Source organism: Pogoniulus pusillus, chromosome 26 (assembly GCF_015220805.1).
Source record: "Pogoniulus pusillus isolate bPogPus1 chromosome 26, bPogPus1.pri, whole genome shotgun sequence".
Taxonomy (NCBI): Eukaryota; Metazoa; Chordata; class Aves; order Piciformes; family Lybiidae; genus Pogoniulus; species Pogoniulus pusillus.
Window position 1 is genome coordinate 13,219,054 of NC_087289.1, and position 23,373 is coordinate 13,242,426.

The window sequence follows — 23,373 nt, forward strand, 5'->3', positions numbered from 1 at the left end:
ACTCCATCCTTTTCCTCCCTCAAGATGGGAGAAATGGGATCTCAATGGAATTTTGGGGAATACAGAGATGTTCTTCACCAATTTTTTTCCCCTCTTTCAAGCAGCTGCCCCACAAACTGTTGCCCTGGGGAGCAGGGAAGGGCAGCATTTCAACCAAGTGTGTCCCACTGCTAGGCCCCTCTCTCCTGGCAGCATCTCCATCTCACCCCGTTGTATGAGGGGAAAAAAAAAAAAGAACAGCAGCCATGGGCCAAGATTTTGGCTTTTTTTATTATTAAAATATTGTTATACCAAGTGGAATGCTACAGCAATCTCGGTATAGGGCAGCAGAACCCAACAGCCAAGTTCATGTTTAAATACTTCAGATAACTTAAAAATGCACAAAAAAAAAGAAGAACTCACTGTCTTTGGCAGGAGGAAAAACAAAAAGTTCACAGCACGAAAAAAAAATACTTCCAAAGAAATACCAATATTAATATAAAATATATTAAGTTGTGGGCTTGCTTCTTTTCTCTTTCATCATTGGTTTTGTTTTCTGCTCTGTAAACAATGCATGAGAACCAAAGGCATTTTTTACGTGTCCGGGAGAGGAAGATAGAAAATGCAGTTGTCCAGCAAATGCACATGTACTGAAAGGGAGGGAATGGGGAACAGTAAAGAAAAGGGGGAAAAAGAAAGGAAGAAAAGGAAATAAATGAAAGGAAGGAGAAGGAGGAAAGGGGAAAGGAAAGGAAAGGAAAGGAAAGGAAAGGAAAGGAAAGGAAAGGAAAGGAAAGGAAAGGAAAGGAAAGGAAAGGAAAGGAAAGGAAAGGAAAGGAAAGGAAAGGAAAGGAGAAATAAAATAAAAAAGGAAAGAAAAAAAAAGAAAAAGAAAAAAGGAAAGAAAAAAAAAGAAAAAAGGAAAGGAAAAAGGAAAAAGAAAAAAGGAAAGGAAAAAAAGAAAAAAGAAATGAAAAGAAAAGAAACAAAAAGAAACTAAAAGAAAAGAAAATAGAAAAAAAAGAAAATAGAAAAGAAAAGGAAAGGAAAAAAAGAAAAGAAAAGAAAAGAAAAGAAAAGAAAAGAAAAGAAAAGAAAAGAAAAGAAAAGAAAAGAAAAGAAAAGAAAAGAAAAGAAAAGAAAAGAAAAATATAAACATAAAGAGCAGGGATGGGAAGGGTTTGGATGTGGAGGAGCAAGACGTCGGCACTGGCTATGGGCAGAAGCCAGCTGCCAGTAGCCAGGGATGTGGTGGTGGGATGCAGCCAGAACAGCACATCCCACCGGCTCCATCGGCTGCTGTCAGTTCACTCTGAGCATTTCATCTCTGCTTTTGGGGGAGATTTCTCTTCCACCCTTCATTCCCTTGATTATCATTTTCTCTCTTATTTCACCACCACCCCATCTTGAACCTCTCACCCATCCGTGATAAAATGCCAGCATGCAAGTGATGGATGCAGATGGAGGTTTGGGGCGAACAGCACTTGGCCATTTAAATGCAAATGGCTGATGGGACCTACGGAAGATCCCTCCTGGCTCTGCCTTCACGCAGAGACATTGGCTTACAAGTATGGTTTGGGTGAACAGAGGGATTTTTCCAGTCAGAGACTGGAAGTGGATGGCCAAGACCCAAAGATAGGACGGGGATGGAGCCAACAAGGGAGGGAATGCGACGAAGTCTCCTGCCTCGGGAAGGAGAAGGGGCTGAAAGGATAAATAAGTTTGCTCCTGTCATACAAAACCTGGATGTATTTACAGGGGGGTCAGGAAGCCTCCACCACCACTGGGGTGTCCCTGGGCTCCAGTGCGCCCTGCGCAGCTGGGGACTCCTGTGGGTGCCGAGCTGGGACTGTGGCCCTCCCATGCACAGGGGCCACCCGTTGAGACTGGCCGTAGGGATGCCGCTGAGCTCCTGGCTCAGTCTTTCTTCATGGAAGCTCCTCCGTCCTGGGCAGATGCAGACGGGGTGGCTCTGCCTGTGTGTGAGGCAGGGAGGGTAGAGGGGTGGGCACACAGCCCCTGAGCACCCTCAAATCAGGATCTCTACAACGTCAGACAGGTCCAGGGCTCTGGCAGCAGCTGAGTTCTCTGCAAGGAGAGAAGGTGAGAGCTGTAGGAGAGGTGAAGAGCATCAGCATGGCACCCACCCCACCAAAGGGCTAGCATACTTATAGTCCAGCCTCCCCTCAAGTGCTTTCATGGATTCAGAGCCACCAGTCTCAGCTGGGACCTTTAAAGTGCCTTCAAAAACTCTGCCAGTGCTTGCGTGCAAAGCCTGTCTCCTGGGTGCCCAGCCTACATGCAGGACCATCCCCAGCTCTTCCTTGTGCCATCCCCAGGGCACTCACCCAGCAAAGCGGTCGGATGCTCGGTGCCCTCGCTCCGGCTGCTGCTCTCAGCCGCCCGGTCTGTCTGCGTGCTGCCATCCTTGCTGCCGTGCTTGGAGTGGGAGGGCAGGGGAAGGGTGGCAGGCACTGCTGCCCCTTCATCAGTGGCTTTGCCTGCTGGAGGAGAAGCCGTTACAGGTTGCTGGTTCCTCCAGTCTGTCCCCGAGGCAGGGAAAAGCCCCATCCCCAAGCTCTCTCTGCTTTCACAACTGACAGGGAAATTGCAGGCAGTTCCCCACCACTGAGTGAGGGCAGGGAGCCGGCGAGTGCCTCTGTTTACCTGTGCTGTCCTGGGAGCTGCCCTCAGCTAGCCGGTCACCCTGGCCAGCCCCTAGCCAGCTCGGTGTAGCAGAGGCAGTGAAGACAGAGGGCACAGACTTGGCTGGCCGCAGGGAGCCCTGGAGGGCTTTGCTGGGGTCCCTCCGTGAGCGCTGCTGCAGGACCTTGATGACAGCATCCTTCTCCAGGATTTGGGCATGAAGGGCTTTTAGCCTTGGAGAGAAAAGGCAGAAGCTGGGACAGGAACTAGAGCAGGTGAGGAAGATGTTGGCACTGCCTGATCAGGCCGTGGCACAAACTTGTTGGGGAAAATGCCTCCAGCAAAGTGGGCCTACCTGTTCTCCATCTCCTGGTGCTTGTGGCTGGCCAGGAGGAGGTCCTCGTTGAAGCTGCTGTTGGGGGAGTGTCGTGGGGAATGGCTGATGAGGGTGGTGTCCCGCTGGGCGGCTGCAGTGGCTGCGGCATCCATGGCAAACTGCCGCATGGTGCACTCCTCCAGATACTTCTGCTCCCACTTGGTCATGTCAGCCTCCAGGGCCAGGATCTTCTCCTCCTTCTCCCTGAGCTGCTCAGAGAGCGTGTGAGCGCTCAGCTCTGGCATTCCTCCGCCTGCAGCACTCGCCTGCCTCTGCAGCAGCAGAGAAAAAAAGCCCAAAAGAGAGGATGAGGAGGTGCTGGGAGGACACAGCACTGTGGCTCACCAGCACCCACTGCTGTATCTCACTGATGCCCACCTGCTGAGCCCGCAGCATCTTCAGCTCCTGCTCCAAGCGGGTACGGAGCCGCAGTTCAAGCTGCTCCCGCTTCTCACAAGCAGCCTGGAGCTGGCCCAGTGCTGCCTGCAGCCGCTCCACCTTCTCCACGTAGGCCCTTTTCTTCCGCAGCTCGGCCTCTGCCTTGGCTGCCCGTGCCTGGGCGCTGCCCAGTGCCTGCTCCAGGAGCTCTGCCCGGCGCCGCTGGTCCTCATTGGCACTACGCAGCAGGGACACCTCCCGCTCCAGCTTCTCCTTCTCCTGCTGGTGCTCATAGCCTGCAAGACAGCCCCCAAGTCTCAGCTGAGGAGGCTTTCCCACCCTAGAGCCCTCTTTGCTCACCAAAACCTGGCTGTGCCATCCCTCCACCAGCAGTCAAAGTACACGGGGCCAGAGGCATCCCAGTTACTTGGGCAGATGGACAAAAGGCTCGATTTGCCACACTACAGTCCATGTTTTGCCTGCTGTGAATTCAGACACCCCAGGGAAAAGGATGCAATTCCTGCCACCTAACATCAACACCAGGCCTCTCTGCTAAAGCAATGGATTTAGGGATACCTTCCCCCTCAAAAAACCCAGTCCTGTGCAGCTGCGAGGTGGAGGAAGGAGGAAGAAAGGCTGGGCCGGCTCGGGGTGGGAGTGCGGGCTCAGTGCTGGAAGAGCCGGCGCGGCAGCAGGAATGTGGAGTATGCGGGTCACGCCGCTGGCTGGCCAGCCGGTCGGGATTAATGGCTCAAGTCCAGCGCCAAGAGTGGCTCCATCCTCCCCAGGGAAGGGCAAGAGCTGCCGCCCGACACCCACCTCTTCCTCCGCCAGCCAAAAGGGAGCATGACAAACCCTGCTATCTTGTTCACGAATGCCATGGGGAGCCAGGCGAGGACGGGCATCCCTCAGGACTTACTCTGTGCCAGGAGTTTGGCCACACTGCCCTGGTTGCTCTCCTGGCTTTCCTGGGTCTTGCTGGCCAGTTGCTTGTTTGCAGACTCCAACCGCTCTGGTCCAAAGGAAATTAAACCCAATTAAGATTTACATACAGGATTTTGGTCGGAGGAAGTGGGAGAAGCTTAGTTTCCTGTGGTAGAACTCAGGAGAAAGGCCAGGAGACAGAGAGCCCCCAGGGGGATGGGGACAAGCAGAGTCCCTCACCTTTCAGGTCCCGGTTGAAGTCTTGGAGCCGTCTCATCTCACCATCTCTCTTGTTCCGCATGGCTTTTTCCAAGGCTTCCCGCTTGGAAGACGTCTTGACGAGGTTTTCATAGTCCTCCGAGATGCGCTGGATCTCGCTCTCCAGCTGCAGTGGAGGAAGGGACAGGCCAGGCTTAGATATTTGTGGAATGAGGAAAGGAAAAGGAGACGCCGGCCAGAGCTCACCAGGTTGCTCAGCCCAATTCCAGTCACCAGAAGAGCTCAGTGCACCCATGGGACCTGCCAGGCTGACCCCCAGCACACATTTTGGGGGGAAAACCTGTTTTTTAATTTCTTTCTTCTTGCAGAGGAGCCCCTCTGCAGGTTTTAGCTCTGCTGTAGCCCAGCCAGCAGGGAACAGCCACCCCTTGTATGCAGCTGCTCAAAGGGCTTTCTGTGGAGGCCAGGGACGGGGAGGCCAGACAGCAGGAAGGGGTCACAGGAGAATGGGCTCCTTCTACCCTGTCCTGGCTGCCACACTACCAAAAAGCAGCTGCTCAGAGGCGAACAAACCACCAGAGGGAGGGGGAGACGGGATTAAAACACTCGAGGGGGTGAATTTTCACAGCAGCTGGTTAAGTGTCCCCCTGGGTGAGGGGCCACGATGCCGTGGACACGGGGCTGCCGCCGGCGGCTCACCTTCTGGATGCGGCTGGCCTTCTCGGCGTAGCTCTCCAGCTCCCGCCGCAGCTTCTCGTTCTCCCGCTGCAGCCTCTCGTTCTCCCGCAGGACTGCATCTGCCCGGGCCAGGCGGCTGCCAGTTGAGACCGCCTGCGCACTCACCAGTGCCTCCACGCCAGCAGGGCTCAGCGTGCCCGGGCACAGGGCACCTGGTGGTGGCAGGAAAGCAGCAGGGATGTGGGTGGGCAGCACTCTGCAGGGAAGGAGGAGAGGAATGCTTTTAGTTTGGTGGAGCAGGAGACCTGACCGCATCTCCAGCATCCCACTGGCCACTACACACCCACAGGCCAAGCAGGTGCCAGTGCCTTTGGGTGTCCTCAAAGGAGGGAGGTTTTGGGAAGAACCTACCCTGCTTTTCAGAGTTGGAAAGTGTTTGCTTTCTAAAGGATGCTCACCTGAACACCCTTGAAGACAAAATAAACCCTATCTTGCAGGGATGCAAGTTGACCTAACAACTCCAGGGTCTGGCGGGCCAGTTGGGATGGGCTTCCAGCACCCCAGGCCCACCTTACTGGTGGGGATGCAGCAGACAGAGGACAGCTCTGCAAAGGATGCACCTTGGAAGCCAGCGGTGCTGCCCCTTTTTCTTGTTTACTGGGCAAAGCCTGGGCTCCTGACATGGCTTCTCATCACCAAACTATTAATACATCCTCACTGTATTTGGAGGAGCAGTGCCAGCACAGTTGCTCTTCGTGCAAGCACTTCGAGTTCCTCGACAACCCACAGCCACCTCGAATACCCTGAGTGGGGTGGCTGTGCATGGCCCAGCCCCGTTCTGTTGCAGGATGCCTGCCAAGGGCCTGCATTCCTGCGGGATGATATAGGAGCAAGGAAGAATAAATACATCTTCCTCGCAGCTCCCCTTCCCCTCTTTGTTCCTTGGAAGGAGAAGGTTTTCCTGCCTGGACCTCCTGGCTCCCCAGACTTCTTTGCAGTCCTCTTGCAGACAACTTTGGGTTTTTGACAGAGGTGTCAAGCTGCTGAGGGGAAGGGGAGAGCTGCTGAGCACTGCTCACTGCCTCCATGAACCACCTGGCACCATCCCAGGCTCAGCTGAGCAGCAGTCTCACAGCACTGGCACCAAACCAGTGCAGCGCGGACAACCCTGGGCTCAGAACCATGGGGTGGCTTTCCACAGAGCAGGGAGCATGTTTGCCTTCCAGCAATGCCCCATGCCTGTTCCACATTTAGCTGTTTCCTGAGTTAGTTCCAGCTCTTAAATTAACCCCAAATTCCTCCCAGTACATAGGGTGGGGGCAGGATCTGCGAAGGCAGCGGGATTTTCATCACTGACTGGAAAAATCCAACCGTGCTAGGGAGAAACTGAGGAGTGGAAAGGACTGGAGGGGTCCACTCAGATCCTCATGGGCTGAGCCAGATCCAACCCAGCAAGGAAAAGGGCTTCAGCAACAGCTGCCCCAGGCCCCTCACTGCTCTCAACATCCCAAATCTTCCAAGCATCCATCCCAGCCACTCCTGGGACGCTGTAGCTGGGAGGCATCCAGTCAGCACACAAAAGCAGGGCCCAGGGGCCACAGGTTACCTGATTTCAGGGTGCTGAAATCCAGGACCTTCCTGGGAGCAGGGTTGGGGTTTGGCCAGGTAAGCGTCCTGGGAAGGGATGACATAAGGATACTCCGGAGGGGGTCCCTGGAGCTCTGGCCCTTCAGCGTACTGTCCCTGGGGAGCAGCGAGTTGGTGGTGGCGAGAGAGCTGGGGGTAGCTGTGGGAGGTGCTGATGGGGCTCTGCGCTTTGGCTCCATTCCTCTCCAGCGACAACCGCATCAGCCGCTCGCTGAGCGACCGCACGTGGCCATGCTTCAGGTCCTTCAGCCCCTCGTCAGGGCGCCGGGGGCCACTCTCAGCCCTGCGTGCGCTGCTTTCACCCTGGATCAGCAGGCTGGTCCCTCCAGGCTGCTGCCCAGCCCGCTGAGAGGCGTAGTACTGGGAATGTGCCTTGGCTTCCTCATAGGTTGGGAGCTCCTCGCCCTTGTGCTGGGGCTGGCAGAGCCGATAGACGCTGTTCTCCAAGTAGACGTGGTCTGAGTGATGCTCCTGGCCCTGGGGCTCCTGCCGAGTGGATTGCTGCACCATTTGGGTCTCTTCTGGGCTGAGGCTCTCCAGGGAGGAACGGGGGCTGCCAGCACCACCAGTACCACCACTGCCGCGCAGGGCCTGCTGCTGGATGGCCAGCAGCGTGCGGTTCTCCGTCAGGTTCCCATAGCGCAGCTGCTCCTGGATCAGGCGGTGCAGGACCGTCCCGTTTGAGTCCTCCGCTGTCCTCATCTCCGCTCACGACGAAAGCAAAGCTATGTATCCACCCGGGAAAAGCGTCCTCAGGGACCTTCAGCAGCAACTGGCCACACCGAGGCACCTATGCAGGGCAAAGAGGAGACAATTAGGAGCTGGCCCAGGCAGGATGCAGCACAGACGCTGGTCGAGCAGGGTTTGTTTCCCAGGAGCGGCGCTCGGCAGGCTGGCTGGGACGCACCGGCCGGGCTGGAGCCGGTGGGAGTGCGGCTGCAGCCTCCCCGCTACCGAGGCTGAGCACTGCCGCTCTCATCGCACCCATGGCCAGGGGGGGCTCCGGGGGCCGGAGCCGGGTCGGGGGTCGCATCTGGCGTGGAGACTGGCTCCCCAGGGATCCGAGACTTCCCCGGGAACCGGCGCTGCTCCCGCGGCCCGAGGATGGGGGCAGGAGGCAGCCCCCGGGAACCGGGCACGGGGCCTCCGGGAGGGCACTGCCTCCCGCCCCCCGCCCCAGCCACTACCCCTGCAGACAGGGCCAGACGAGCCGGAGGTGCCGGCACAGGTCCGGTGCCGACGGGAGCCCCGGCAGGGCGCTACTTACCGGGACATGGCAGAGCGGGGCGGCGGCGGTGACTGCCCGCAGAACGCGGCGGCGGCACTGGGCGTCCCGCCGGCAGCGCGGGCCAGGCCCGGGCGCTGCTATGCCCGGAATGCGGAGACTGGGCCCGCCCGCCCGCTCCGCTCCGCCCCGGCCCTCACCGCCCGCAGCGGCCTCCGCCGGCAGGGGGAGCGCTGACACGGGGCCCCGGGCTGGCCGCGGGGGGGGCGCCACAGGCATGCCTGCTTGTCCGCTCCCCAGTCACCCCAAACCTCGCCTCTCCCGTGCCCACCGACGCCCAGCTGGCACCGCGATCCCGCGGGGGTGCTGCAGGGAGCGCACCGGAGCGTGCTATGGAAGCACAGGATTGTCTCGGTTGGAAAAGACCTCTAGGATCACCGAGGCCAACCATCGACCCAGCACCACCGCGGCCATTTAAACCACGTCCCAGAGTGCCATGTACACGACCTTGCACACCTGCCTGGGCAGCCTGGTCCAGTGCCTGACCACTCCTGCAGCAGAGAAGTTTTAACTCATCTCCAACCTAAGCCTCCCCTGGTGCAACTTGAAGCCATTTCCTCTCCGTCCTATCCCTTCTTCACTAGGCAGAAGAGACTGACCCCCACCTGGATCCACCTCCTTTCAGGAAGCTGCAGAGACCAAGAAGGTCTCCCCTCAGCCTCCCCTTCTCCAAACTAAACCACCCCAGTTCCCTCAGCTCCTCCTCACCACACCTGTTCTCCAGACACCTCAGTAGCTTTGTTGACCTTCTCCAAGCAATGCTCCAGCACCTCAATGTCTCTCTTGGAGTGAGGGGCCCAAAACTGAACCCAGTACTCAAGGAGTGGCCTCACCAGTGCTGAGTACAGGGGCGCAAGCACTGCCCTGCTCCTGCTGGCCACACTGTTCCTGATCCAGAGCAGGATGCTGGTGGCCTTTTTGGCCACCTGGGCACACACTGGCTCATGTTCAGCCAGCTGTCGATCAACACCCCCAGCGATTTCTCTGCTGGGCAGCTTCCAGCCACTCTGCCCCAAGCCCGGAGCCTTCACGGGCTTGTTGGGAGGCAAGTGCAGGGCCCAGCACTTGGCCTTTTTCAATCTCATCCCATTGGCCTTGGCCCCTTGATCCAGCATGTCCAGTGCCTTTGCAGAGCCCTCCTGCCCTCCAGCAGATCAGCATCCCCACCCAGCTCAGTGTCATCTGCAGACTCGATCCCCTCACCCAGATCAGTGATAGAGATGTTAAGCACGCCTGGCCCCAGCACTAAGCCCCGGCTATCCATGGCACTTCCCGAGCTGTGCCAGGGGCCGTGCACATCCCGTGGGCGCTCACAGGCACGATCGGGCCCTGGGAGGCAGGTGCAGCAGTGTGCTGAGGACATACAGGCGTGCGGGGAGCTCGCAGCTGCCGAAGCTGGAGAGGGGGGGCCCAGGGAGCTCTGCCCACCAGCTGTCTGCGAGCATAAATCTTTCTGTTTAATCACAGCCTGGAGAGACACACCATTGTTTGCAGGACCAACCCAGCTCCACAAAAACCTGCTGATCCCATCTGCTCTACCCTCACTCTCCCCCTTCCTCACTTTGTCCTGCCCCACCCTCTTTGGCTGGGGGATGGCTGTTTGCTGCAAGCGCAGGGTCTCTGCCAGGTCTTGCCAGTCGGGTGCTGGGTTTGGCAACTTTGGGTATTCCCCCCCTGCCTCCCTCCCAGCCACAGCTTCCCTCTTTGGGCAAATGCCCTTTGCAGCACAGCCACCGGACCACAGCAGGGTTTGGCCACCCGCTGTGTCTGGGGACGTGAGATGATGGAGAAAGCCATCAGGGACTAAATTCCTTTCCCCCTTTCAATACCAGATAATTTGAGGGGGGAGGGGGCGCAGAGAACCTCCAACTGCAAAGCACAAAAACACAAGCACCATCTCAGTCCTGAGTACCCAAAGCCGCCAGTGCAAAGCCCAAAACCGGGGCTGCCTGCAAGGCCCTGAAGCGACAGATGGCTGGAGGGAAGGCAGGAGTGACAGGGAGGCAGGTGCAGGGGAAAATTGCTCATTAGCTCCAGGGCATTAAGCTCCCATTCTGGGAGAGGGAACTCAGTGTCTTCTGAGTGGTGCGGACCCAGGAGTCAGTTCTACAGGGGGAACACAGTCATTTCCTTGCTTTGCTGATTCTGCTGATGTGAAATCTACCCCCTCCCACCCCCAGCTATCACCCCCAGACCACACCAAGTGTCCTGAAAGCCACAGAATGTGATAGTAGACAGGGACCTTCCAAAAATATGGGGGAAAAAAGATATAACAGGTAACAGACTCAAAGTCAGGGGAACACACAGAAGAGATGCACAGGGAGAAGGAGTCAGTGCTTATAGGAAGAGGAGCATTGCATTACAGACCCAGAGACAAAGGATGTGGCCGTCGTGGGGTCAGTCTGGATTTGATCTTAACAAAGCCAGGTGGGTCCTGAGCCTGTACTTAGTGCTTGGAAGCTCATCAAACAGAAGTGGGGCTCAAGAAACGACTTTTTCAGAACAGTTTTACCAGTGGCAAGTTAAATGCACCCAGCTGGAGTTCTGGAGGTGGAGATCAGCACCAACAGGATGTGTATGGGGGAGACTCCAAAACCACAGTGAGGTATGTATGGAGGAAGGCACAGCTCGTCTCTGTATCCCCAAGCCATGTAGAGCCTGGACAGAACTAGCCCAGGCCTAGCACCAGACAGATGGACAGAGAGATGGATGGATGAACAAATACCAAGCTTGGCAGCATCACTTCTGGAAGGACCCAGGTACACCAGGACACCCCACCCTGAGCCCTAAGGGAGCCAGCCCAGCTTCCCCAGCATTTGGGCTGCCTCTCTCAGCTCATCTGTTGGCTTTATCTATGCCTGCGTCATCACAGTTCCCTTGCTATCTTAACGTGGCTCTATTTTTGTCAGCAGGAAACCCCTCCTGGACTGATAACACCCCTTTGGAAAGTGATCTGAAGAATTTCCTCCTTTTCTTTCTAATACTGGGGGTAAGACAAGCCTCAGCCTTTTTACTTTCCTCTGGAAGAGGTGAAATAGAAGCTGGCAGCGTCACACTGGCTAAGACCTGTTGGCAGCAGACAGCAGCGGGGGCACTGTGGTGGGAGTCTCTGAAAGGTGGGAGAGTGCAGGTGGAAAGCCCATCTGGGACCATGCCTTAGGGCAAGGACTAGCAGCTCCAGCTGGATCCACGGAGCTGTGGGTGAGCACAGGTGTGCTGGTCCCAGGCTCCCTGGGTGACACACGGCTCTGCAATGCAAAACTCTCCCACTGACCTCACCACCGAGCCTTATCGGCAAGGCGTTGGAGCAAGTCGCATGAGCCAAGAAAATACTTGCAGGATGAGATCACCTAGGCTGGCTTTGTGGCTCCCAAAATGCCTGGGCTGTGCTGAGCCCAGATAACCAGGGCATTTGGGCAGCTCAGGGTGCCTGCAGTGGAGAGGAGGTCTGCAGACAGAGCTTTAGGTTGGGCTCAGCACATCTCCTGGAGCTATGGTTATGGTGGTAAGGGTGCCCCCCTGCCAACAAGCCCTGCTGCTGAGCTCCATGATGATTTACCCTGCAAAGCTCCCCCAAGGTGCCTGCTTCTTTCCCAGTTCAAAGTGCAACCAGGTAGGAATAGGAGCTGGAATTCAAGGAATCACACAAGCACCTTTCCTGTACGGTTCCCCTGTGCAAAAATCCATGCAGTGGGTGGCAGGAGGAGGTTGTCCTCCAAAGGCTCCACATTCTGCATCCCCGTGGGCAGGGAGCAAAGGCATCACCCAGGCCCTTCTTCTCCATCCAGCATCCCAGATGGGTGCTCCAGTCCTGGAGGCACTCCTACAAGATCACAACCAGCAGGACTAGGGATGTGTTCCTACTCCTCTACTCAGCCCTGGTGAGACCACATCTTGAATACTGTGTTCAGGTTTGGGGCCCTCACTACAACAGGACACTGAGGTGCTGGAATGTGTCCAGAGAAGTGCAACAAAGCTGGTAAAGGGTCTAGAGAACAGGTGTGGTGAGGAGCAGCTGAGGGAACTGGGGTTGTTCAGTCTGGAGAAAGGGCAGCTGAGGGGAGACCTTCTCACTCTCTGCAACTCCCTGAAAGGAGGTTGGAGAGAGGTGGGGTCTGTCTGTTCATCCAAGTAACAAGTGATAGGGTGAGAGGAAATGCCCTCGAGTTGCACCAAGTGAAGTTTATAGTGCAGATTAGGAAGAATTTCTTCACTGAAAGGGTTCTTGGGCACTGGAACAGGCTGCATAGGAAGGTGGTGGATCCTCCCCTTGGAGGTATTAGTGTAGACATAGTGCTGAGGGACATAGTGCTGAGGTTTAGTCAAGGAGTTGTCACTGTTAGGCTAATGATTGGACTCAATGATCTTGGAGATCTTTTCCAATCTGGGCTGTCCTGTGATTCTATGACTCCTCTTCCCTATCCTCTAACACTGGCTTCTCTTTGGCAGCTTGGAATTGCATTGCTTTGAGGGTGTCCCAGCTCTGCCCCACTACGGGGATGTGTGGCCTTGGGGTACTGCTGCATTACAGGACCAACCCCTTTCCTGTGGCTTTTCCCACAGTCACAGCTCAGACAGGGAATGCACCTCAAGATGACTGGGGAGGGCATGGCAGGAATGTGGTCATCCTTGCTTTTGCCCAATGCCCTCACTCCTTTTGTTGCTGCTTCCTAAGCTGGTGATTGACCTGGCTGTTCTTCAGTGGGGTAAGATCTCTTCTTGCCCATGGGGAAACCCAGACCACTTTGGTAGGAGCTCAGCTGGAGCAATGTGGGACCAGGGCTGGTCCTGCTGGAAAAAGGCTGATGGGGACACAGCCACAGGCAGCCCTCCCCTGAGACAGCACTGCTCCTACCTGCCCTACTGCTCCAGGAAAGAGCCAGTTGGCTCCACTCCTCAGATGTCTATTTCAGAGCTAGAGTTCTGAGACTCCTCTTTGTGGGGATGCTAACTCTGATCCCAGGTGAGAGCTGCACAAGGTTAGGCTGCTCTTGCTTCACCATCTGCCTTCCTCCCCAGCCTTGTCCTGGGGCAGAAGAGGACTGTCTGCCACACAGCTGGGTGTCCCAAACTGGCACCTGAGTAATGCAGAGGACATCCACCCTGCCCAGCAAGGGTATTCTTGCTGCAGTTTTCCATTATTCAGTCACCTAGGGAGGTGATGCCACAGGTGCATTCACAGAGCCCCTTCTCAAGAATTTGGAGAGGGGAAAAGCATTGCTGGAAAAACCTGGACTGCTGCTCATCCATGAGATAACACATATTTGTGATCACAACACAGTCAGGGATGTGTTTATGAGTGTGCACTCTGGTATCTTCTGCAGTGCCTTAGCTTTACCTTCCTAGCTGTCCCCACTGACAGCTCCAGCAGCCACCCTGCAGGACCAAACCCAATTCCTGACAGGAGGGACAACCCCAAGCCTTTCTCAGCGTTTGGGAAGCTGTTATCACAGGAGTTCAGCAAGGGTATGCTGTGGCCGGATACCTTCTGTGCTCTCCAGCACAATTAAACAGGCAGCAGGGGCTGGAGTGCACAGAAGTGACAAAGTAGTACATGTGAGGAACAAGGCACAGTGCTGTGATGAAGCCACGTGGCCATCAGAAATGGGCCAGGACAATATGCATCCTCCTCTTCTCTGTATTTTAAGCCCCTGAGTAATTTCCATTCCTGCATGTTTAATTGTTCTTTAGAGCTTTCCTTTATTTCCTCGTTTTCTGACAGGGGTTTGTTGTTCCTGACCTGCTGGCACCGGTGCAGCTGCACCCAGGTCTTTGCTTTCAGTTACCAGCATCCAACAAGAAGATGTCAGCAAGAACAAAGGTCGATTGCAGCAGCCTGCCGTGGCCGTAGTGAGATGCAGGGAGCCGCCAGCCCCAGGGGACACAGCTCGGCATTTTCATAGCAAAGCCCTCTGCTGTCGTTTGGCCACCTTCTGACATCTGAGGCATTTTCACTTTCTTGAGAAATGGGAAGTGGGGTGTGATTTCCTGGCCCTGGGAGGGCTGGCAGGGAAAAACCCATGGCTTCCACATCACAGCTCCATCCCCTGCCCCACTGCTGGGTGGGAGCATGGAATGAAAGAGTGCCGCTGGGGAAAGTGCTATAGGCAGGTGGCCATAGGCAGTGTTCCTTGGCTGGACAGATTTCACACTTGTCTTTGCTCCAGAGCACCTCCAGATTGACATGGTATCTGCATCCACCTGGAGCCAAGCAGGGGATCAGCACTCTAATTTGGAGCTGCTACCTGCAAAAGCAGGAGGGTCCTACCCTCTTCTCATTCCTCTCTTGTGATGAAAATGACTGCGCGTGTCTGGATGGCTAAGAAAGCTTCACGTCTTCCTGGCTGTGAGAATAACCAGGATGTGAGAGCTACTTTTGTTGCTCTGGAGGTGAACTACTCTTCAGAGCCTTCTTGGCACCCCTGTATCACATATGGGTAGAGCCTGTGACACCTGGAAGCCTCCAAGTGGAATATGAAGAAGCCCAAGTGCATCAATAAGGTGGTCCTGGTCTTCTCAGCAGTTTCTCCTTTTATAGTGGCCTGGGCCTATCTCCTGAAGGAATCTTCACCCTTCCCCAGGCCAGCCCAAGGTGGGAAGGTTAGGCTGGACTGAGTAAAGACTTTGAAGCAGAGCTGCATGTTTTAGCTGCACACTTGATGATACAATACAAAATGCCTCTGAAGTCCCAGCCTTCTAGAGCATTTCCTTAGCTCACTGGAATTTCCGTTTAGTTCTTCCTCTCCCAAGCTCTTACAAAAAACTGGTGTCACCACATGTGTTCCCTTGGCAGGCTCTGAACACTGCTCTTGGTCCCCCCCTCAGATCTCTCACCAACGTGCTGGGCATTTTCAAGGAGTGAGCTTCCCGAGGGTGTCAGCTTCAGCTCACCCCTTGATTAATCACCAAAGGCAACTGTGCCAGTCAAGGAAAGATTTACAAGGCAGGCAGGAAGCTCTTGTTTTTACAGGAGTGCCTCAAACACACAGCACACAGTAGGAAAAGCAAACATTCCAGGCATACCAAGGGATCCATGGGATAAAAATTCCGCAAACAGCCCAGATTAAGATACTTGGCAGCACATGGAAACACTAAAACCTGGACTCAAGGATTTAATTGTCTTACTTAGCAGAGAGCCCTGAGCACTCTGTGGAACAACCTGAGCTGCACTGAAACAGATACCTTGGGGCAGGGGTGGGGAGCACCGAGAGGGTCAGGAGGGGTACAATAAAGGTCAGGGCTGGCCCCCACCTCTCTCCCAGCTCCATATGGTCACCAGAGCCTTCTGGCAGAGTTTACTGTGAATTCAGCTGTGGAAATGCTCAGCTCCTCTCCTTAGCAAGTCAGGCAGGGTCACTCTGAATTAAAGCAACACTGAATCTGAGCCTGTTGGAGCAGAGACAATCACAGATTCACAGAACCATGGAATCAACCAGGTAGGAAGAGACCTCCAAGCTCATCCACTCCAACCTAGCACCCAGCCCTAGCCAGTCAACCAGACCATGGCACTAAGTGCCTCATCCAGGCTTTGCTTCAACACCTCCAGGGATGGTGACTCCACCACCTCCCTGGGCAGCCCATTCCAATGCCAATCACTCTCTCTGCCAACAACTTCCTCCTAACATCCAGCCTAGACCTCCCCTGGCACAACTTGAGACTGTGTCCCCTTGTTCTGTTGCTGCTTGCCTGGCAGAAGAGACCAACCCCACCTGGCCACAACCTCCCTTCAGGTAGTTGTAGACAGCAATGAGGTCAGCCCTGAGCCTCCTCTTCTAACCTCCTCTTCTAAACAACCTCAGCTCTCTCAGCCTCTCCTCACAGGGCTGTGCTCCAGGCCCCTCACCAGCCTTGGTGCCCTTCTCTGGACATCTTCCAGCACCTCAACATCTCTCTTGAATTGAGGAGCTCAGAACTGGACACAGCACTCAAGGTGTGGCCTGAGCAGTGCTGAGTACAGGGGCAGAATAACCTCCCTTGTCCTACTGGCCACACTGTTCCTGATCCAGGACAGGATGACATTGTCTCTCCTGCCCACCTGGGCACACTGCTGGCTCATGTTCAGCTACTCTCTACCAGCACCCCCAGGTCCCTTTCTGCCTTGCTGCTCTTCAGCCACTCTGTCCCTAGCCTGTAGTGCTGCTTGTGGTTGTTGTGGTCAAAATGCAGGACCCTGCACTTGGCCTGTTAAAATCTTATCCCATTGGCCTCTGCCCACCCATCCAGCCTGGCAAGGTCCTTCTGCAGGGCTCTTCTACCCTCCAACAGATTGACACCTGCTCCCCAGCACTGTTCTGGCTCCAACCACCAAGACTCCTGGCTTGAGACCTGTGGTTGTTGTGCTGGGTCAATGCCTGCTACCTTCCATCCTACTGTAAAGCCCTCTGATGCAAGTAGAAACACTCACATCCTCTCTGGTCCAAAATGCCATCCCAGGATGTGCACCAATGCCCCAGCAACTACCTATGTTCATTGAAATACTCCTTAAGCACCACCAGTGTTGAATGAAAAGAGAAAGGGGCAAGCCAGAGTGGGTCCAGTCCCACCAATGGGCCGTTTGACCAGCTCCTGGGCTGTCTGACCAGCTTATTCCCTGCCTGGTCTCCAGCTGTCACTGTTTGACAAACAGCAGCAATATTTTTTTCATGTATAGGTTTTCAAAGGGCCATGCAAAAGGCAGGGGAGAAAAGAGCAGCTTGGTTTCTTTGAAAAAACAAACACTCCAAATGATGTGCTTCCTCTTTCTCTGGTGCTCTTTTGAACTTTGTTTGGTTTTGTTAATTTGAAATAATATTTCAAGGGTGTTCACTCTGTGTCTCTATTTCCCAGAACTTGCTCCTGTTTGTCAAGTTACCTGTGCAATCATTTCACAGCGGTGTGGGTAGTCTTGACTATGAGTGGTCAGATAAACTGGACTCTACATCAGGGTCTGAAGGTGTTGGTGAAGAAGAGGAAGAAGCCCTGCAGGGTAAGAAAGCAGAAAGGCTCAGAAATATTCCTAAGCTGGAAATATTCACCTCTCTGAAAGGATCAGTTGCCACATAAGGAGTCCTTTTACATCTTTCTGCAAACTGTCCCAGAGAAAGTAGAATTTGCCCTTGCCAAGTTATGTATGGCTTGTCCACTTCTGCTCCAAAGCCAGCTGCCACTGGCTTGTCCTGACAGGAAGCTTCAGCTCCCACTTACAGATGCACAGTTTCTGCAAGAGCAGTGGAAGGAACTGGTAAGGAAATAAGTCATCTGCTGAAAGTGAGAGTTAAATCATAGAATGGTTTAGGTCAGAAGGGACCTCAAGGATCATCCAGTTCCAACGTCCTGCCATAGGCAGGGACACCTCCCATTAGAATAGGTCACTCAAGGCCTCATCCAGCCTGGCCTTCAACACCTCCAGGAAGGGAGCAGCCACAACCTCCCCGGGCAACCTGTGCCAGTGTCTCACCACCCTCACTGCAAAGAACCCTTTCCTAACATCTACTTTGAATCTCCCCTCTGCCAGTTTAAACCCATTACCCCTCGTCCTCTCATTACAAGTCCTTGTCAATATCCCTTCCCAGCCTTCCTGTAGGCCACTTCAGATACTGAAAGGCTGAAAGACATCATATTAATGAGGTTTCCTTAAAGCCTTCTCTTCTCCAGGCTGAAGAGTCCCAACTCTTGTAGCCTGTCCTCATAGCAGAGCTGCTCCAGCCCTCTGAGCATCTTTGCGGCTCCCCTCTGGACCCACTCTAACAGTTCAATGTGCCTGAGATCACTGAATCATGGGTTGGGGTTCTCTATTTCCAACCCCCCTCCCTGGATGCAACCCATGGTCAGGCATAACTGGGGCTGCCTGCCCCAAAATCTCACCTCAGCTGCCCTCCTGTAGCCCAAGCATTTTCCTTTGGGTCCCCCCCTGTTTCCTGCCTCTCTTAATTGCCAGCTAATGCAGCAAAAGTCTGGGAGACCTTATGACAGATAGTTTCACAGGCATCCTTCAGAAACTGCTTCTGTCCCAGTGAATATGCTTGGCTTTAATGTGTGGCTCTGCAGTTCTGTGACCCTATGTGCCAACTCCCCGTTGTGTGTGGCCTTCAGTCTAGCAGCCAAGTTGAAACCTGCTTCCATTTCAGCTTTCCCAGCAGCATCCTCCTAACGTGGCCACAGCTGTGCTGAGCATGCTGTCCCTTTTCAGGAACCTGCCACCATCTCCCCTTTCCACAGCTTTTGCCAGTCACATCTGAAATGCAGCATCTGCTTCAAAACAAAACATCAAAATCTGCCTGTGTTTAGGAAGTTTAACGTGGCATTGTAGGGACATGAGTCACCAGCAGCAGCGTTGTTTTCTAAGCCATGGTATTTTTGTTTGCCCTCAACCACAGAAGAATGACACAGCTCATCCTGGCACATGCCAGCAGCACCTGCCCTACTAATTGCAGCCCCATCTGGCAAAGAAAAAGAAAGGTAAATAACATCACACCATGCAACCAAGGAGCCATACTGAGGGAGATGGCCAGAGCCATGCAGGGACTAGAGGGTCCATGAATCCAGCAGCCACTGATGAACTGTGATTCAGAATGGTGGATTCAGGAAGCAAGGGGTCAAATATAATTGCTCACTTCACAGTATCACAGTATTATCAGGGTTGGAAGAGACCTCACAGATCATCAAGTCCAACCCTTTACCACAGAGCTCAAGGCCAGACCATGGCACCAAGTGCCACGTCCAATCCTGCCTTGAACAGCTCCAGGGACGGCGACTCCACCACCTCCCCGGGCAGCCCATTCCAGTGTCCAATGACTCTCTCAGTGAAGAACTTTCTCCTCACCTCCAGCCTAAATCTCCCCTGGCGCAGCCTGAGGCTGTGTCCTCTTGTTCTGGTGCTGGCCACCTGAGAGAAGAGAGCAACCTCCTCCTGGCTACAACCACCCTTCAGGTAGTTGTAGACAGCAATAAGGTCACCCCTGAGCCTCCTCTTCTCCAGGCTAACCAATCCCAGCTCCCTCAGCCTCTCCTCGTAGGGCTGTGCTCAAGGCCTCTCCCCAGCCTCGTTGCCCTTCTCTGGACACGCTCAAGCATCTCAATGTCCCTCCTAAACTGGGGGGCCCAGAACTGAACACAGTACTCAAGGTGTGGTCTAACCAGTGCAGAGTACAGGGGCAGGATGACCTCCCTGCTCCTGCTGGCCACACCATTCCTGATGCAGGCCAGGATGCCATTGGCTCTCCTGGCCACCTGGGCACACTGCTGACTCACTTGTCCTAGAGAGATTCAGCAACAAAGGTCCTGGGACCTCCATAGTCAGGAGACCTGGTGTTAGGAGGACAGATGCCACTGTCACCCACCACAGATGCTGGGAAGGCTGGAGGCCTCAGCTCAGCATGCTGTCTTCACATCAAGAATTCCCATGGTCTCAGTTTGCAGCTCTTTTCAAAGCAGTTCACAATGGAGATGCCTCTGAGTTCTCCCAGAGGCCTTCAGCATCAGTCCTGGGCATTGCTGCTGCCCCTCCAGGGCTCCTTTCCTGACAGGGAGCACATGGCAGTGAGAAGTGGAGCAATATTAAGGCAGGTAAGACTTCCCACCCTGACCTCAAAATGGGGTTCGGAGACTTGGCCAGGGTGCTTTGCATGCCCTCTGCCCTGCCTTGCCTGCCATTACTTTGCCCTCCCATCTCTTACCTTGCCCTTCTGCTTTCCTTAGGCAAGGTCAACCACATGCTCTGAAGACAGTGGGATGAGAGTGAGGAGTGCTATGGCCACCACACCACCAGCTGTGCTAGAATGGGCACTGAGGACAGCACACCTATCTCCTCTTTTGATGCCAAGGGCTTTTGAGCAGCAGCCTGTGGGCAGGAGTCTGTCTCACTGGGCTTGGGTGGGACGTGGCATCTTGTAGTGTGAACCCTACTCTGCCATGAGCTGTATCACACTGGGAGGAGCATGGTAGAGAGCAGAGATCAGATGTGGACCAGGCACCACACTCAGCACACAGCTGAGATTCAGTGAGATGATGTGCCACCTCCACACAAGGCCGTGGTGGTAGTGATGAATGCTGAGGGACCCTTACCCTGCTCTCACAGCCCTTCTTAGTCCACAAAGTGGTGAACATGGTGGTGTCCCTTCTGAGCTCAGTGACATATCAAACTATGACAGTTCATGAAAAGGAGGAAGGTCTGGGAGTGGGCAGGTGAGACGGCATGTGTGATTTCAGATCTGTCTTCTCAGCTCAGACAAGAGGTCACTCCATGCTGCCCAGACTGACGCTTGGGCACAAGATGGACTCTGCTTCCTGGAGTGGCTGTGTGAGAGTGGGAAGCACATGGAAGCTGCAAGGTCCTCAAAGGAAAGTCCTCTCTGCTCATTATGATATGCTGTCTGGTGCTGTGTTTGCCTGCCAGGCATGCTAGAGACACGGGCACTCAGGCAAAACATGCCCGCTGGCTCTGATGTTCTGAAAACCCAGGCTGAAATGGGCTGCTGGACAGAGAGGGGCTCAGAGCTGCTTCTGTCCCCAGCAGGATACTGAAGGGATTATGCACAGCGAAGCCAGGAGCTGACCCTCAGCTGTGGAAATCACAGGGAGCAAAAAAGGCACCCAAAGAGAGCCAGAGTTAGAAATGCCCCTGAACTGCAGGGCAATGCAGGACCTTGCTGGGCTGAGTGAGACAGCAAGGTGCAGTCTCAGAGCTCTCCAGGCTGGAACTGAAGCAATTTTTGCCAACAGCCTCTGCTACTGCATGAGATCTCACTAGACAGAGAGAGCCTGTGCCAGAGGGGCTGATGGGTTACACACGCACGAGCTATGAGGCAGCTGTGGTGACAAACTGAAGCCTGTTTATCAGGATGATTCTTGAGGCAAAGAATCACCAAGACTAGTGAGCGAGCAATGTGAGAACATCAGCCAAGGCATGCTGCTGAGACTGCTACCAGTACTGGTTTGGAAGCGCCGAGCTTCAGCCCTGCATGCCAAACCCCTGTTTGTAGGCAGAAGCAAAAGCTTGGGCAGTAGCAGCTTTTGTAGGGTGCAGTGCTCAAAGCCATATGGCAACAGGGTTCTCAATCACTAAGCTCACCTGGTTCCAGTCAGTGTTAGACAAGGCTGCTGTGGAGGGAACATCATTTTGGCAAACATCTCTTTGGGATAGGTCTGTGCCAGCTGGGCATCATCCTGAGCACATGACAAGCAAATATAAATGGCAGATTAACTATTTATTATGCTTTATATATCTACACTTAAGTGTTTTTCCTAAATCACCAACCATTTATCCAGTCCCAAATTAATTGCAAGTGGAATTACTTTGTTGTCCTATTCCTGTGGAACGCACTGCTTCACCATCTAGGTATGGAAACGTCATTGCTTCAGAGGCTGCTCTAAAGTGAGAGGCTTTGGGCAACGCACAGTTAACGAGCCCAGATTCTGACATTATCTGCATTTGCTATTGGATCAGAGATGGGGCACAGGTAATCCAGGTGCATTTAAATAACAGCATTCTGGGTTTACATGCAGCAAATGTCCTAATCTGGAGCCATCACGTTCCCAGGTCTGATGCAGGAAGCTCAAAGGCATCCAGCTCCAAAGGGAAGTTTGTTGACCAGCTCTCCATGGGGTGGGCTTCATGCGGTGGGCAGTTGGGCGTCACATCTGGACAAGGGTCTCTGGCTTCAGCCGGGCAGGGCTCAGTGGTCCCGGGCGGGGCCTCTCCACAGGCGCTGCCGGGAGCAGCACCACCAGGCGGCGGGTGCGGGAAGGGCCTGCGCCGCTGCTCGCTGCTGCCTGTCCCTGCCCCTGGAGACGCGAAAATGCGCATCTGATCCTTATGCGGCGAGCGGGGGGCTTCGCCCTCAGGGAAGCGCAGCCTGTGCCGCAGCAGCGCCGGTGAACATCCAGCAGCTCCCCGCAGGGCGCTTCGCCCTCAGCTCCAGAGCGAAGCCCGCTTGGGCCTCTCGCAAAGGGCAGCGCACCTCGGCCGCCCAGGGGCCGCAGAGCACGGGGCGGGGCGGGACGGGGCCGGCTCGGAGCGGGGCCGCGGGCACGGCGGGACGGGAACGCCGCCCTCCGGCCACCGCAGCGCATCGGCCCGGCCCCGCTCGGCGCTCCGCAGAGCGAGGTGCCCAGGAGCGTGGGGAGCCGGGCAGCGCCCTCCGCGCTACGCTCTTGCTCCAGGAGGGGCTGCGCAGTGCCTCCTGTTCCTGGAGCCAGCCAGTCGATGCACAGGCCGTGTCCAACACCCTGCCGAGCAAAGGCAGGCTCTGCGGACTAGAGGATTACAGGAGGATGGAAGGAAAAACAAACGCTCCTGGTGGGGAGAAAGTGGCCATGCAACCACTGGCTGTGTTCACGGTGGCCTCTGACTTCAGAGTCTTTTTCTGAGATGATCATCTCCTGAGATGACAAATGACATCTCAGCAAGCCATGAGAAATGTCTGGGAGACAGCAGCGGGTGGGTGAGAAGACAGGCATGAAGGCAGATGTACCCTTCTCAGCTCAGCCAGGAGGTGCCTTCATGCTCTGCAGTTGTACATTATTAATCATAGAACTGTTTTGGTTAGAAAAGACCTCTATGATCACCGAGTCCAAGCGTCAACTCAACACCACCGTGGCCATTAAACCACGTCCCAGAGTGCCACATCCACACGTTTCTTGAACACCACCAGGGGCAGTGACTCCACCACCTCCCTGGGCAGCCTGGTCCAGTGCCTGACCACTCCTGCAGCAGAGAAGTTTTAACTCATCTCCAACCTAAGCCTCCCCTGGTGCAACTTGAAGCCATTTCCTCTCCGTCCTATCACTTCTTCACTAGGCAGAAGAGACTGACCCCCACCTGGATCCACCTCCTTTCAGGAAGCTGCAGAGACCAAGAAGGTCTCCCCTCAGCCTCCCCTTCTCCAAACTAAACCACCCCAGTTCCCTCAGCTCCTCCTCACCACACCTGTTCTCCAGACACCTCAGTAGCTTTGTTGACCTTCTCCAAGCAATGCTCCAGCACCTCAATGTCTCTCTTGGAGTGAGGGGCCCAAAACTGAACCCAGTACTCAAGGAGTGGCCTCACCAGTGCTGAGTACAGGGGCACAATCACTGCCTTGCTCCTGCTGGCCACACTGTTCCTGATCCAGAGCAGGATGCTGGTGGCCTTTTTGGCCACCTGGGCACACACTGGCTCATGTTCAGCCAGCTGTCGATCAACACCCCCAGCAATTTCTCTGCTGGGCAGCTTCCAGCCACTCTGCCCCAAGCCCGGAGCCTTCATGGGCTTGTTGGGAGGCAA

At 54.9% G+C, this 23,373-nt stretch overlaps 1 protein-coding gene across 2 annotated transcripts; it reads right to left on the reverse strand.

Annotated features, from left to right (window-relative positions):
• Window positions 1–1,710: 1,710 nt before the first annotated feature.
• On the reverse strand, window positions 1,711–7,566 carry AMOTL2 (angiomotin like 2). 2 transcript variants are annotated; one of them, XM_064164766.1, is made up of 9 exons: window positions 6,807–7,566; window positions 5,222–5,456; window positions 4,544–4,688; window positions 4,299–4,391; window positions 3,380–3,675; window positions 2,981–3,273; window positions 2,647–2,858; window positions 2,328–2,480; window positions 1,711–2,067 (listed from the first exon to the last, which is right to left on the reverse strand). In XM_064164766.1, exons 1-9 carry the CDS (start codon window positions 7,547–7,549, stop codon window positions 2,009–2,011), a joined length of 2,229 nt encoding a protein of 742 aa, XP_064020836.1. In that variant the 5' UTR covers window positions 7,550–7,566; the 3' UTR covers window positions 1,711–2,008. The 2 variants fall into 2 exon arrangements, with proteins under 2 accessions (XP_064020836.1, XP_064020835.1); XM_064164765.1 differs by having other exon boundaries at window positions 2,328–2,483.
• Window positions 7,567–23,373: the final 15,807 nt, after the last annotated feature.